Below are 15,915 nucleotides of genomic sequence, written 5' to 3' on the forward strand. Positions count from 1 at the left end.
TGACAGATGTGTTCAAGGTGAGGGTGGGATTACATCAGGGATCTGGAGTCAGCAGGAGGGACAGGAAACAGAAATGAGTATACAAGAAGGACAGCTCATGTTGAATGGTATGGAGAGAAAGTTAGAGACAAGGCTGAGATGATTCGGACATATGCAGAAGAGGGATAGTGGATATACTGGACAAAGGCAGGAGGAAACAGGATGACCTTAGAGGAGGTTTATGGATGTAGTGAAGGAGGACATGATGAGGGTTGGTGTGAAAAAGGAGAAAGCTGGGATCAGGGTTGACATAGAGGCAGGGCCTCTGGTGTTGTGACCCCAAAAGAGAGCATCTCTCTCTCTCTAAAATATATTATATATAATAAAATATATTATACATATATATGTATAATATGATCTCTATGATGGATCAGGTGATCACATTACATAATATGTAATGTGATCACCTGATCCATCATAGAGATCATAGAGGTCCTCTTTTGGATTGAGATCTGGTGACTGTAGAGGCCATTTGAGTACACTGAACTGAACTGTTATGTTTAAGAGTGCAATTTGACATCATTTGAGCTTCTTGACACTGGTCATTATCCTCCTGGAAGCAGCCATAAGGAGATGGGCACTTCTGATGGATGGGACATATTTAATTTTTTACAAAGTATTAAAGAACACATAAGTCAATATTATATTGCATTACAGATTATATATTAATGGTAGATTTTCACTAATAGAAGCTTACAGTAGAGGGACCAGCTTTAAATATAAAAGGGAACACAGGAATATATGTATCCTTTGTACAGAAGCCCATGCTTTCTATCAAATCTATCAAAATTCACCAGTATGATTTATAATAGTTTGAAAAATACTTGAAACAGAACTACAGTTTCTTACACATTGTCTATACAGTGTATTATGTAGACACAATTTGTAGCTCACTACTAAAGCAGGGTCAAGGTGGTTTTTCAGATTCAGTCTCCTATTTGTGGAGATATTTTGGTAAAATATGCTGGTAACACTAAATGGAAAGCAGCCCCTCAAGACCTTAGATGATTTTTTTTAAACTGAATGGTCTAAAAAAGTTACTGATATCCCATTTCTAAAGCAGAGATACAAGTATGGTTTAAAAAGAGAAGGCTAAAATGAGAACCAGAAGGCAGAAATGATGAGCTACATTAATAATTTCCAAACCTGTCTCACATTAACTGATGAAACCCATGTTAACTAGCACACTGTTTAGTTTAAATTGAAAATCCAGTCGTAATTTTTCAGGAAATGAAGCACTATCTACTAGTCCAGTTTAGGCCAGTATATATTCAATATTTCTATTTCAGCATTTAATTTCAAAAACTGTATTGGTGTGCTTTCCAATTTGGGTAGACCAAGACCAGATATTAAAAGTAAGACATAATAATGTTTAACTTACCTTGTAGGGTCTTTACCCTAAAGTATAAAGTGCCCTCAGGTGACCTTTGTTGTGATTTGGTGCTATATAAATAAAATTGAATTAAACTTGAAGGTGATAGAGTACTATTTATTTCTCCTTCATTGCATAAACTCTGTCATTATCTTCATTTGTAGTTATAGTAGCTTGGGGGCAGTGAATGGGCAAAGACAGTAGTTGGCAGTAGAGTGCAAAAAAGTGCTTGGGTGCACTGACTGTCCAAAAGCAGTAGGGGCAGTAGAGAGCAAAAAGGACTTGGGTGCAGTGACTATCCACAACCAAAAGGGGCAGAAGAGCAGTAGAGAGCAAAAAGGCTCAGGAGCAGTGATTTTTCATAACCACTAGTAGCCAGTAGAGAGCAAAAGTGTGTGTATGAAAAGAATAGCAGTGTGTATAGAAGTGTGTATTTTTTCTCGTCTTGCTATCTTTCTGAGGACCTCGCTCAAACTTTGAGAGAAGCATAAAAATGGCCTCTAGAAGCCATTACAGTGAAAAAAAAGTGAGGACCGGCCAAAATGTCCTCACTTTGGCAAAAGGTCCTCACTCGTAAGGTCTAAAACCCACGCTGGTCCTCACAAGTATAGCAGAACAGACACACACACACACACACACACACACACACACACAAAAGGAGGCGGGTATAAAATATACTGGAATTAAAAGCAGTTAATGTGTAGAGAGATTCATTTGAGGAAACATGTTTAATTGTATTTACCGATACCGAGCAGATCGCATTAATGTTACAGCTGCTACTGGTATTTTACAGCTTGGTAGCTTCTTTTACAGCAGATTCTCAGAATTTGGTAGCTTTCATAAATAAAATTCATCCAACAAAATTAAATATTATGGGTTTTTTTTGCCAGATTTCTCTTAAATTTTGATTAATCCAGTTTCCCTCAATATGTCTGGTAAAATGTTTCAAATGAGTAAATTAGCAAAAACAAACAGCAAAAAACAATTTTTTGTAAAAACCCACCCAGCTTAAAGGGAACACAATAGTGGACAGTGTGTTCAGCTGTCAGAAATACATGCTTGCTGTACATTACTGTTTGTGTCCACACAGCCATGCATTTTTTACTAACCTCAGTGAACTTCGAGTCACCTTGAGTTTGCCTTCATTATCACCTCTCTGAAGTACCAGTTTTCCGATGGCTGCACCTGACTTGTAACGTTGCATATAGGGACATGTGGATGCAATGGCAATATCGTGCCATTTTCCCAAATACTGTCAGGAGAAGTTAACAAAAGGAAGATTTTCACAAATTGATACAAAACTCACAGACTGTTTAACTAAACATCTGGTATAAAAACAATATAGTTAGATGTTGTTTTAACGCTGGATTTAAAGCAAAAAGTCAACTTTAACTAAACTATTTTAAACTTTGAATTTGTTTTAAAAATACAAGTTTGGAGAGGTCCTTGTGGTCTACATCTAAAGGAAGCGTTTACTTTGGACCTTCTTAGTCCTGAGAATACAAGTGATTTGAAGCAATCATTTGACTGGCTCATAAAGGATGTTTTGCAATGAGAAATAAAGATAAATATTACCTTAGGCTTGCTCTGTCATAGTTATCTATGTGCACTCAATGGACTCATACCGGACCTTTGCCCTGTGCAACTAACAGCTCTATTTTCCATTATAAAAGCCCTCAGCATATTATCCTTGTATTTTTAGGTTTCCTCTGCTTGAGATTAAGGCTTAAAGAAATGTTCAGTAAACAGTAAAAGAAATAAAATGTTAGAAATTTAAATAGACCGGAAAAGGGCATACCAGCATCTCCTGCTATTAACTTTTTGCATTTAACACTTCTCAGAATTATGCAATATTCACAGTATTATAGAATATTAACAAGAGCGCAGAACTCGAGCACTTACCTGGGTTAAATCAAAGTTTTCCTGTGTGGGGTAAAGCGGGTCTGTGAGTACAGGGAGCCCCTCAAGGTTCCAGGTCCATCCCAGGACCAGCAGAGTAACCACAGTCGCTGCTTTCTGCATCTCGCCAGCCTGTCTCTCCACGTGTCGGTAACAATGTCTCCTAAGTATGAACCATCAAAACAGCCCCCTCTCACCTCTTGAATAGGAGACAGTGCATTGAACTGTTATGGGCTATGTTAGCCGTGCCCCCTCGTGTACTCACCCCCCCCACAGCTGAGTAAAAACAAACAAGTAAAAGAGCAAAGTTCTGATTTTGTGTATCTCACCTTGTATTTTGTCTCATCTCACCTGACCACAGTAATGCAAACAAATCAATACTTTTCATGATTTGAGGGACTAATGAGTAACAATAGCATACTAGTTCATGCTAATGTGTATAAGTTAGAGAAGGTATCTTTTCTGAACTACAGAGCCCATAATGCTTTGGGGGCATATACAAAAAGTTACGTATCTTGGCGAGTAAGTTGCCGGCTACAGCTCCACCTTGTAATACCTAAATTACTATTGGTAGCTCAAGCTTGCACTTTGTACCAGTGGATGTACAGACCAGGACCCCATGATCACACTGGAACCTGAAAAATGTTATATTATTATTCACAGACAGGTTAGAGAGCAAAGAGGACCAGATATGACTGGATAGTAGGTTAGCCAAAATCACATATCTGATCCCATTTCAGAATCACAATTTCTGAGGGCTTGGATTGGACTGATGTATGATTCCAGACATGTGTAAATTGTAACATTATAAAGTTACTAAACTGTAACTTTATAATGTGAAACCATGATGTTGGAGTAAATTTACAAGGTATCCACATGCATTTCATTTCATTTATTCATTTATAAAGCACATTTAATAACAACAGGGAGTTGACCAAAGTGCTGTACAACATAACAATTAAACAGTGACATTAACAACAACAACAGATAAAAGTTAAAAGAAAATTAGGATAAAAGAATTGGTAACTCTCCTACAGTTTTGAAAGCCAGAGTAAAAAAATATGTTTTAAGATGCGATTTAAAAAGAGTAACAGTTGGGGCCTTTCTAATGTGGAGAGGTAGATCATTCCACATTTTCGGTGCCACAACCGCAAATGCCCGATCTCCTCTATGAACCATCCTAGACTTATGTAAAGTAAGGAGTAGGTGGTCACTTGATCGAAGGGCTCTAGAGGTTGTATACAGCTGCACAAGGTCAGACAAATAGTCCGGTGCCTGGCCATTTAGCACTTTATAAGTTAAAAGTAAGATTTTGAATTTAATTCTAAAACGCACTGGAAGCCAATGAAGGGAAGCAAGCACCGGAGTAATATGTTGGTGTTTCTTCACACGAGTCAAAAGGTGAGCTGCAGCATTCTGTACAAGTTGGAGCTGGGCCAAGCTGGACTGACTGACACCCACATAAAGTGAATTGTAGTAATCCAGTTGAGATAAAAAAAACGCATGAATTGCTCGTTCCAAGTTTCTAAAGGATAGAAAAGATCTCACTTTGGATAGGAGCCTTAATTTAAAAAAGGACCGCTGGACAACTGAATTAATTTGTTTCTCAAATGTAAGTTTGCTATCCAAGAAAACCCCCAGGTTTTTTACATGCGTTTTAACAGCACATGTTAGGTTACATAAGTCCAAATCTGGGGCATTGAAATTACAGCTTGGTCCAAGAATAATTACCTCCGTTTTATCCTTGTTGAAGGTAAGAAAATTTGAGGCCATCCAGGTTTTAACTTCATCGAGACATTTGACTAACGATTCCATGGGCGCGGAGGTGTTTCTATTAAACCGAAGATAAATCTGGGTGTCATCGGCATATGAGTGAAAGCAGATGTTATGCTTCCTAAAGATTAGGCCTAGGGGCAACATATAGATTGAAAAAAGAATTGGGCCTAATACGGAACCCTGTGGGACACCACAAGCAAAAGGAGCTGGAGAAGAAATAAAATCATCAAGGCTCACGGAAAACGTCCTCTCAGAGAGGTACGACCTAAACCATTCCAAGGGGATACCTTTGATACCACATTGCTCCAAACGGGAGATCAGAATGCTGTGGTCAAAGGCTGCAGTTAAGTCTAGGAGCAGGAGCACAGCTGGGTCTCCTGAGTCAGTGATTAATAAAATATCATTAAGTATTTTTAAGAGGGCAGTTTCTGTGCTGTGGTGGGTTTTGAAGCCCAACTGGAACTTCTCAAAAATATTATGACTGTTTAGAAAGGATTGGAGCTGCTCAAATACAATCCTTTCCAAAATTTTTGACAGAAACGGTAGCTTGGAAACAGGTCTAAAATTAGCAAGAACAGAAGAATCAAGATTCGTTTTTTTGAGTACTGGCTGCACTACAGCGTGCTTGTATCCAGTTGGTACTACTCCAGTGCTGAGACTGCTATTAAAATAGTTAAAATGTCAGGACCGACTACCTTAATAATCTTTTTTAAAAAATGGGTTGGGACTCCATCTGAGGGGCAGGATGAGGTCTTTATGCTATTGCAAAGCTCTTCTACCTGGTTAAGACATACAGCCTTAAACTGGTCAAAAGCAGTTGAGGGGGTATATGTTAATGAGACATTATACAGAGATAGGGTAGATGTAGATCGAAGCCTTTCTATCTTATTAATAAAAAACTGCAAGAATCTATCGCAAGTTTCAATGGAGCTATCTATATGGAAAGCGGGGGAGGTATTCAAGACCGATTCAATAACTGAGAAAAGAGTTCGGGGGTTATTAGAGTTGTTCTCAATAATGCTTGCGAAAAACTTAGATTTTTCGGCTTTTACGATGACTTGATATCTAGATGGGCTCTCTCTCAGCAGCAGGAAAGAGACTTGTAACTTGTCTTTTTTCCATTTTCGTTCAGCCTTCCTGCCTTCATGCATGATTCTGTTTCAGTTCTCTGCCTCCATGTCCCGTTGGGGAGCGGTGCAGCCCATTTTGAAAATGAATCCTTGGGGCAGTGAAACATGTAGGAAACATTTGTACATGAGATATTTTATTACACTTGCCATATGTTTGGTGCTTTTTTTCTCAAATAGCATGGTCGCTTTATTTGGAATAGTATTGACAATAGAATATTATCTTTAAATAAATATTAGTCACATCTCTTAAACTTGCACATCCAAATGCATATGATAAATAATTGTAGAAACTATTAGCACACCATGCCATATATAGCAGGTGGTGAAGCTTTAAGGGGGGCTTAAAAGTTAAAGTCCTTTCTTTGTATTTAAACTTGTTTCACACATTAAAAAACAATTTGAATTTTGGACCATGTACCAGCTGTATATTAAATCTTTGCAGTATGATATAACAACTTGAAATTCCTTTATGTACTCTGAAAATCCAAATTAATTAAGATAAACTTTTGATTTGCAAAGTGCTTATACACATCAGAATTTCATATTGACATGGAAAGTATTTCATGTATAAAGGTAGACCATTGTGGTGTAGTATTCACTGTGGGAGCCTGGCACTATCAAAACAGTCTAAATAAACATACTTAGTGAATGTGATTGTGACATGATTGCCTGGTTTTCTTGTGATGATCATATCCTTCAGGTTTTACACTTGATCCTGTAGTAAATACATATTTATTAAAATGCTCAAATTGGACAGAAACACAACATCCTTATTGCATTTACATTTACATATTTTTATTTATATCAACAGTTAACAAGAGAGGGGAAGAACAGAGTGGAGGCAAAGTCGAGTGGGTGATTTGTGACAGATGGATAGCAGCAAGAGTAAAAGGAAGGTTTAAACGCTGGTAATGAGACCCGGTATGATGTTTGGTTTGGAGACAGTGGCACTGACAAAAAGACCTCGAGGTGGCAGACCTCGAGGTTGAGCTCAAGCTCAAGGTGGTAGAGCTGAAGATGCTCAGGTTTTTATTGGGATTGACCAAAATAGACAGGATTAGAAACGTCTACCACAGAGGGACAGCTCAAGTAGAGCAGTTCAGAAATAAAGTTAGAGCAGTAAGGCTGAGACGATTTAGATATAAGCAAAGAAAGTATAGTGGATGTACTTGGCAAAGGATGTTGAACATGTAGCTGCCAGGCAGGAGGGAAAGAGGAGATTCATGGATGTAGTGAAGGAGGACATGCAGAGGATTTATCTGACAGGAGGATGGTAAGGATAGGGTCAGATGGTAACAGTGAACTCTTCTTGGGGATGTGTCCCACGTGGAACCATGTTTCTATTTAACCCTTTTTGGAACAAAAACCTGAAATAATGACATACAAGGTATTAAAATGCATTAAAGACTCATCACTTTAACATAGTTATAAATCTTGGGTTTTACAGTGTTATGTTAGTGTGTTAGTGTGAAGCATGCACCTGAGTAGGTGTCTCTGTCATCTTTTCACCTGGAACACACTCACCTGTAAAGGCAGAAGGATTAGAGTTGATGACTTTCTAAAATGCAGTTAATAATAGAAAACACTAAACATGCAAAACACAAACACACAGTATCTTAAAAAACACAACCATGAAGATAATATTCAATAACAGGAGGGAAAAATCAATAACAATAAGGGTGTCAAACATGGCTGTCCCAGCAGGTGAATCTGATGGCTTTGCAAAATCTGAAAACTGCAGAGGAGGACTGCGCCATTTCTGCACAAAGAGGGCTGTAAAACTGGCAAAATACAAAGACGTTACCCATCACCTGCAATATCACACCAAGTTAAGAAGGTCAAGCCCAAGTGCTAACTGCTGTAATGATAGTAAACCATCAGAATGAGATCGAAGAGATGCTGATCGCTAAAGTTTTCTTGGAGAGTGACTGGGGAGGCTAGATTAAAAATCAGAGGGTTAGCTCAGGTTGAACAGCGTGTAAAGATGATTTGGACATGTGCAGAGGATAGTGAATATACTGAGCAAAGAATGTTAAAGATGGAGATGACGAGTATAAGACATATCACCAGTAGTTCTCAGGGAATGTGTGCACCTTTGTCCTGATTCATGATGACAGCATCGTCTCTCATTCCATGCTCTCTGACCAGTGTTTTAAAGTGATCCAGCACAGCGGGCCCTGCTTCCACAGTCCGACCTGAAGAGGACAGATTTTCTTTAGCGTTTTTGATTATAACACTGACTGTTCATACTCTGTTAAATACTGGAATGAAACAGAAAGGAAGTGTTAGAATCAGCAGATTTAAAGTTCATCAAATCTCTGTGAGAACAACAAATTTCTAGGTTTTTATAATTTTATATTGAAAAGCATTAAATAGCTCCAAATTAAAAGGCTAAATGTGAGATCTCATGATTTGAACAAGATTACAGTCAGACATATAGAGACAATTAGATTTTATACAATAGCCTCAGAAGCTTTACCTGCTTTAAGTACGCTAGAATAGGTGTTGGGAATATGAAGTCTATTATTAGCTTACTCATAATTAATAATGATTGATAAATTAAAGTACCTGACCCTTGTTTTAAGTTGGACACAAAGAAATGCGCTGCTAAAAAACAACACAGATAACTTGATAAATCAAAGGTAAAATGGCTGATGATCCAACAGTGGTCACTCACTGTAAAGTTTGGCTATGGTGGTTTTATTTCCTGATGGTTTCTCTGTGCTCAGCAGAAGCATCACAGCATATTCATCATAGTTGGTATGAACCACAAAGGCATCAACATCGGCCCCGAGCCCTGGAGAAAAAGTGTTAATGCATCAGGCTTTCTGAGTATTATTTTAGCATTATGAGAATGTTTTTATTGTACACATGTCACAGAAAGGATGTACTATATATGCAGGAACGCAGGAAAACATACTTGCAGTGTGGTAGAAGAATCGCCCTGGAGTGTCCGTCAAACTGTAATCTGTTGAAGTCTCCGTACACAAGCTGTTCCTATATGCAGACACAAACACATGAAAGGTTATACTGAGTGTAGCATACTCACCCACTGCATGAGAAACAGCATGCGGGTGAACCTGACCTGAAAGTGGTGGCTGTCATGGTGAAGTTCTCCTCAGATGCAACATGTTTCAGCTCAAGCGCAACAATGACAGGGTTTCCCCTCTTACGCTGCATATAATGAGGGCAGGTAGACACCACTGCCACCTCATACCACTTTCCCATAAACTGCGAGGAACACGTCATAACATAAAACAGAAAGATACTAATATTATAAAATGGACCAGTCAAAACAAAACAGAACAGCTTAAAAATGTCATAAGCGCAGTTTTGAATTCTGTCAAGGAGTGTGCAGATGTGAGGGAGTAAAGTTTAGGTATTGCATAAGAGAAGGATCTGGCACCCAGAGTTCTAAGGTTAATGAAAAGTAGTCCTGCTGATGAACACGGCAGGGAGCAGAAGGAAGTTTAAGTTTGGAGGAGATCAGTGAAATATGCAGGGCAGAGCCTGTGAAGAACTTCGAATGTTAATAGTCATGTTTTTAGGGTGAATTCATGGCAGTACAGGGAGCCAGTGTACTGTGGATGAATCAGCAGGGGTGTGACATGTTTAGCTGACTTCTGGATAAGCTGATGTTTGTCAGGAATTTGTGCCAAGATTGCTGAAGTCAAGGCGTGGTGTGACAAGACTCATAATTACTGTACATTAAAACATGTGGATTGACGTGCAGCAATAAAAACAACCTCAGATATTATTGAATGAAAAGAAGTGATAAACTTTGCTGTTGGGTGGGGTGGGAAATAACTAAAGAAATTTCATTTTTTAGTATTTTATCCACTCACCTGCTCCAAATCAAAGTTCTCCTGGGCCAGGGTAAGATTTTGTGGCTCCACAGGAGATACCTGGAAGGTCACGAGGGCCCACCCCATGACCAGTACAGACACAGGCCTGACTGCTCCCTGCATTTTGTTAGCCTGCCTGTCCAACCTGTCTCTTTCTGTCACCTCCCAGAAACTTTTGTCTGCTGCCTTTCTGGGTCAAACGGACACCCTGCGTATGTGGCTTTTGTGAATCCCCTCTCAAGACACGACCAAGAAAAGCAAGAACAGACACAACTTAAAGAGCAAAGTTCTGACGATCAGTGTGTCTGTGCACAGAGGTGTGTGCATGTCACTGTGTGTCCTTTGGTCCAAATAATCAGAAATGAATTGCTGGACTTCAGAGTTTGATGCTAAAACAAACAACTGATCAATACACGTTAGCAATTAACAGATTGTGGGGAAATGTAGCATTAGTATCAGCCACAGAGACTTTTTGATGTTACCACAGACAGAAGTGTCCCTTCAACACACAGCTCATTTAATCTCATTTCTCATGGTATCATGATATCTGCATCATAAACTGTATGTCACATACTGGTGTGTATGTGCCACCTGGTGTTCACTGAGGGAAAAAAAACTTCCTTTCAGTGACCTTTAGACCACTTGTTTTGTGCCACAAATGCAGTAGAAACTGTAGATAATCTACTCAGAGATTTATTTATTATGTCCAGGCTGAATATTTATTTAATTATGTCAACAGTGTGAAAGAGCACAGCTGATATGGCTCAGGGGGCAGTCGATGAAGCAGCCAACTTTTATCTACATTTGTCTTTTCAGTGTGAACATATGCAGCAATACTTTATGCAAGAGAAAGTGTTTGTGCATATGCAGGTAAAATTTCTTATTTCAAGGAAAATGCAGCTGATCAGAAATATATTTATTGATATATTGATGACTATATCGCCAATATTATAGCTGGTAGAGGTAACTGTCAGGCGATGAACATATAGATCACAGTAAAACACAGAATTACATACTAACATATTTTACATGTAACCATAATTTTACAAAAAAAAAAAACCCTCAAATTAAATTAATAAAAGTCTGGAGGTGAATGTTTATTTAACTATGTGAACTGTGAAAATAATGGAAAACACTACATAATCAAGGTTGATCTATAGGATAAATGTAATCAGCAATATCTGCTGCTTGTGCCATTTGCAGTCAGCATCATGTTTGCTGAAGTTTTTTTTTTTTTAATAATAGTTTATAATACATAAATGCTGTCAGAAACTGGACAGAGACACAGAGCTGGAACAGCACGAAGAACACATGATGCCACCCTCATCTCAGGCACAGCAGGGAACCTATAAGGGGGAACAGAAATGATTTTATACTAGCTGGACAGAAATCATTCGCACACGCAGATTTAAAATAACTGCCTGTGGTTTTTATATTTTTTTTCTTTAAAAAAAGTAAAAGAAAAAAAAAAGAAATTGCCTTACCTAATGTCCAGGTCCTGATGGCGGGCAATTTTCTGTTCACCAGAAAACATACAGACAAAAATTATGACAATTTTTCTTCAACATGCACGCAGATGTGTATATACTATGTGTATAAATGGAGGTGTGTTTCCCCTTGCTTCACCTGCTGGAGGTGGAATCACAATAGACTCTCTTGGTAAACCGCGAGACAAGGCAAAGGTTTTAAACTTCTGTACGACCTCAGGCCTGACGCTCAGAGTGCGAGCTGCAGAGAAGTACAGAAACACACATGTAGTGTATAGAAGACAGAATTGCAGTGGCCTGCATGTTCAGACGCATCTGTGAGCGTGTCTCACCATAAAGTGCCGCCTGTGTGTACTCTCTGTTGAAAACCTTGTGCTTAAGGACCATGGCGTAGTCAGTGTAGTTTGTTTCCACCACAGTGATGTCCTTCACCATGTTATGGCCTGGGAGAAATCGTGACACAGAAGCGAGATGTTAGCACCCCTGCTAGTTGAAGATTTGAAAGCAAATTGATAGGCAGATTAAATAAATGAATAAATGCACCAATGCATTAAATTTGGATGAAACAGAATTATCTGTACGAAACCAAAATGGGATGTATATGATTTTTTTATTAGGCCTGTATAGGTTACTTAAAATGCAAAAAAGTAAAAAACAAACAAACAAACAAAAACAAAAAAACATGAATGTAAAAAACCCCCAATTACATTTGGTAGAAGATAAAATTAATTTACAACATATGTAATTTTTGTATTGACTTACTGGATGTTAATGAATCTTAATTCAATTAAGATTTAATATTAAATAATTAAATTTAATAATATACATTTTGTTATTTAGACAGCAGACCTATATAAATAATAAAAAATACTTAAGTGTCGCATGAAAACTTAAACCTACTTAAAATATTCTCAAAATTCTAATGAAAATTTTATACATTATTGAACAATTTACATTCATTTACATTAAATGTTCTTTACAATACAATTGTAACATAATCATAATTATACCACTGTAAAAAATTATGCATTTTAAATTATTACATTTAATAATATACATTTTGTTATTTAGACAGCATGCTATATAAACAATAAAAAATACTTACATGTCACATGAAAACCGTAACTGTAAAAAATAATAAAAGTAAAAAAGAAAAATCCCCCAAATATATTTGAGTGTGTGTATTCTGCTCTTATTTCCTGTTCTCGGTCTCATGTCATTACTTTGTCACATGTGCCTGGACTGCACAGCTTCATCCTTGTGATCACTGTGGTTTTTTTGCTCATGACATGTTGCTGATCCTGAATGTCAACTCATGCTGTGAGCACCAGTCAAGTTTTTATTCTATCATAGAAAAAGTCACTTCTCTTTAGAAAAAGACTCACGTGCACTGAAGTAGGTGAACTGTCCAGGTACACTGGCCCTCTCATACTGGTACTTTTTGCTCACACAACCAAAGGGTCTGAAAAAAGCAAAGAAAAATAAGTGTTTATCCACAAGCTTCACTTTCTTACCTCTCTCTGTTTATCTCTTTTCCTTGACTAGCACACATATGATAGCTTTGTTGTTATTAATTCAATAAAGCCCAATACAGTCCTCTTGTATGGAAGTTTGCCACTCAACAGCCATCTTAAATGACTCTGAGCTCATATTGTGTAAATTACAAAGGTTACTGGACACAATAACAAGTCAAATTTAATTAAAAGATTTTAAAAAGATTTTAAAAAATGTCCTGACTTTTCCCCAAAATAGAGTTTAAAAAAGCTCTGCCACCATCTTTTCTCACACAGACTGTGAGCGTCATGTCCCTGCGTGTCCACATATGTCAACAGTGACCAAATGTGTCACCCCTGCAAAAACAGACTCACGTTGCCTCCCACATTGTGAGATTAGCATTGCCGTTTGGCAGCGGCGCGATGGTGCCCATGGAGGCCTTAATTTTGCTTCGGAATGGGACGAAACTCGGAGAGTCATAGGCGACCCCCACGCGATACCATTTTCCTGCAAACTAAACACACACAAAACAAACAAGAACAGGACACAGTTTATTGGAACTTCTGAGCAGTCATGCACAGGCTACATGTGACCTGTCTGTCACAGTCACAGACGCACTAGGTGATATAAACCAAAAGGTTAAATGTACATAGTGTCATTATTTAAAGAAAGAGGAAGAAGTATTTCCCTGAAACAATGAGGTTCTGTATTTTCAGGCATAAATAATGTGTTGGGAGTATTTTTAGTCGGGTAATTGGTGCACTAAGTATTTAAGGAAGCAAGGTGGGGTATGTGGGATTGACTCAAAATAAACTACAGTGCTTGTGTTTATCGGAATGAAAGAGCACGTCTTCAAGTGAAATGGTGTGGCTCACATATTTATTTTATCATAGGCTGTAATGTGTACCCCGTTGCAAGCACTTGTGTAAAGCAGGGCATCCTTACCTATCTCAAATGTTCGATGTACACTTTCATTTTTCCTCATGTAAAATGGTGTTTACTTGACTTAATGTTAATGATTAGAATTATTTTGGGAAAGTGTTAACTTTTACTCTTATATAACAGACAATAGCCTACATTTAAAAAAAATCCTGGCGGGGAAAATGTATGAAAATCAGCACTACTTTGTGTCAAATAAACATTTTACTTTATTTACTTTACATTTTAAAAAATTAATAATAAACTTTTAAGGCTTTCTTCATAAAGGACAGACATAATATTGCTAAGAAGAAGTAAGTGTGGGACAATCCCACCTAATAGGCAGTCAAACACATTTCTTGTGGCACATATGCCAAAGAAAATTAACCTCACACAGTCCAGCAAACCAGCAAACGATTTACTTGCGTATTAATCTTGTTTATTGTAAGGTAGCAACTGTTCGCAAACTGTGCGCACACATAAAACCACCAGTAGACAGTAGGTGGCGTCATGTAACAAACAAAGAACAGAAGCTGTTCTCCTTTTAAAGAAACCTCATTCTTTACAAAACGCATAAACATGGTTTGAAACATTAAAAAAAAGAAAAAGAAAAAAGCTTAAAAATCAAACACCCTCCATCCTACCTTCTGCAGGTTAAAATCTTTCTGCGGCTTCACATTTGCATGTACCATCATCATGCACAGCATCACCATGGCAACAGTCATCGTCATGACTGAAGAAGAGAAGCGGCGAGGTGAGCGGGTGTCTGACCTGAGCCAAAAGTGAACTGTGCAGCCAAAAGAGAGGTACAGAGTGGCAAAGCCTGGGGTGATGTTTGCTTTTTTTTTTTTTTCCTGCTGATCCACCCACCTGGTTGTCAGCCAATCATTGCCAAGGTTCAAGGAACAGTAGGCAAGTGTTGGAAATGTGCAAGTCTGAAAACAGCCACGGACTTAAACGCTTTATAGGTTCAGCTTGTGGTTTACCGGAATCAGCTGAGATTCATGAGCTGTCCTCAAAAGCAAAGACGACGTGATTTCACAACTCCCTGTCCCGCACTGAAAGACACATGAGGAAAAACAAGTCACGAGAGACCAGTAACCTGTTTCTCAGCTCTGATGGTTCATTTTTCTATGGAGTACCGTTGTGCTGGCTGCTGCCTCCAGCTTAACTGATATTCGCATTTAAAAGGACAAGTTTGCGCAACAGCAGGGTCAGTCAAAGTTATCACGCATGTCCCTACAAGAAAGTCGTTCATACCTTCCTGTTAGAGGAGTTTCTCAGATTTTGAAACACCTTTACGAGCCGGCTTGCACAATTTCAGTCTTAAGATATCCTTAAGAAAATAGGAACAGAAAGCACTTTCTCCCAAAGAGCTTCCGCTTTATGAGATTTACTGGTGTCACCTTATTTTTCCATATATCTTTCAAAAGCAGAGGTTAAAAACCAAACAAATTCCAAAAGCTAAAAGAACATGGAAAATGGGCAGTATGAGTTGTGGATTTAAATGTTAAATGTAGGACACCATTACACCAGGTGTGTTTGTGGTGCACAGTCACATCTAAAAAGATTTGTCCTGGTTCTAAATTAGTGCACATTTCCTGTACAAATCTGAGGCAGAGTCATAAACTATCTTAAAAACAAACAGACAAAACAAAACAAAATTCAGCAAAATCTGCGGGGACCAAGACATTCATTTGAATCAGCACTGGGAAGCTTTAGTAAGCAAGGCGCACCTCTCTAGAAAATATCAACATGTACAAGTTTTCGCAGCGCTTTGATGAATACATGCTTGTGAAAATTAAATCATATGTTGCTTAAAATCTCTTTTTGAAATCAGTTTAAGTGTTTATTTCATTAAAGTTACCTTCACATTCCTTTTTAGGACACACCTTGATCTAAAATGACCTGCTTAGCCCAATATTTGGTACAGCCATTAAGAGGACCCTGTCTCA

At 38.1% G+C, this 15,915-nt stretch overlaps 3 protein-coding genes across 3 annotated transcripts in view; all 3 read right to left on the reverse strand.

Annotated features, from left to right (window-relative positions):
• Positions 1-3,533, reverse strand: part of ambp (alpha-1-microglobulin/bikunin precursor) — a 26,710-nt gene extending 23,177 nt beyond the window's left edge. The window contains exons 1-2 of the mRNA XM_005451371.4: positions 3,314-3,533; positions 2,521-2,663 (exon numbers count right to left, since the gene is read on the reverse strand). Of these exons, the coding sequence (XP_005451428.1) occupies positions 2,521-2,663; positions 3,314-3,433 (263 nt within the window). The 5' untranslated portion in view covers positions 3,434-3,533. The remainder of the gene's footprint in view (positions 1-2,520; positions 2,664-3,313) is intronic.
• LOC100707613 (protein AMBP) lies at positions 3,314-10,448 on the reverse strand. Its single transcript, XM_005451372.3, has 7 exons — positions 10,062-10,448; positions 9,302-9,447; positions 9,137-9,213; positions 8,894-9,013; positions 8,310-8,411; positions 7,697-7,740; positions 3,314-7,583 (listed from the first exon to the last, which is right to left on the reverse strand). The coding sequence occupies exons 1-7, from the start codon at positions 10,182-10,184 to the stop codon at positions 7,557-7,559; spliced, it is 639 nt and encodes a 212-aa protein (XP_005451429.1). The 5' UTR covers positions 10,185-10,448; the 3' UTR covers positions 3,314-7,556.
• Positions 10,449-10,956: 508 nt separating this feature from the next.
• On the reverse strand, positions 10,957-15,214 carry ptgdsa (prostaglandin D2 synthase a). The gene is made up of 7 exons (XM_003444352.4): positions 14,605-15,214; positions 13,417-13,556; positions 12,934-13,010; positions 11,881-11,991; positions 11,688-11,789; positions 11,546-11,577; positions 10,957-11,407 (listed from the first exon to the last, which is right to left on the reverse strand). Exons 1-6 carry the CDS (start codon positions 14,689-14,691, stop codon positions 11,546-11,548), a joined length of 549 nt encoding a protein of 182 aa, XP_003444400.1. The 5' UTR covers positions 14,692-15,214; the 3' UTR covers positions 10,957-11,407.
• Between the last annotated feature and the right edge of the window lie 701 nt (positions 15,215-15,915).

Source organism: Oreochromis niloticus, linkage group LG7, assembly GCF_001858045.2.
Source record: "Oreochromis niloticus isolate F11D_XX linkage group LG7, O_niloticus_UMD_NMBU, whole genome shotgun sequence".
Taxonomy (NCBI): Eukaryota; Metazoa; Chordata; class Actinopteri; order Cichliformes; family Cichlidae; genus Oreochromis; species Oreochromis niloticus.

What these genes read in the sequence shown, in the direction of transcription:
- LOC100707613 (XM_005451372.3), bottom strand. Translation starts at nt 10,184, where the DNA reads ATGCAGGGAGCAGTCAGGCCTGTGTCTGTACTGGTCATGGGGTGGGCC. An exon ending in ATGACAGCCACCACTTTCAG is followed by an intron (nt 9,214 to 9,301) that starts GTCAGGTTCACC and finishes GTCTGCATATAG; the next exon opens with GAACAGCTTGTGTACGGAGA. An exon ending in TGACAGAGACACCTACTCAG is followed by an intron (nt 7,584 to 7,696) that starts GTGCATGCTTCA and finishes TCATTATTTCAG; the next exon opens with GTTTTTGTTCCAAAAAGGGT.
- ptgdsa (XM_003444352.4), bottom strand. Translation starts at nt 14,691, where the DNA reads ATGACGATGACTGTTGCCATGGTGATGCTGTGCATGATGATGGTACAT. An exon ending in AAGATTTTAACCTGCAGAAG is followed by an intron (nt 13,557 to 14,604) that starts GTAGGATGGAGG and finishes GTGTGTGTTTAG; the next exon opens with TTTGCAGGAAAATGGTATCG. An exon ending in GTTCACCTACTTCAGTGCAC is followed by an intron (nt 11,992 to 12,933) that starts GTGAGTCTTTTT and finishes GATTTCTCCCAG; the next exon opens with GCCATAACATGGTGAAGGAC.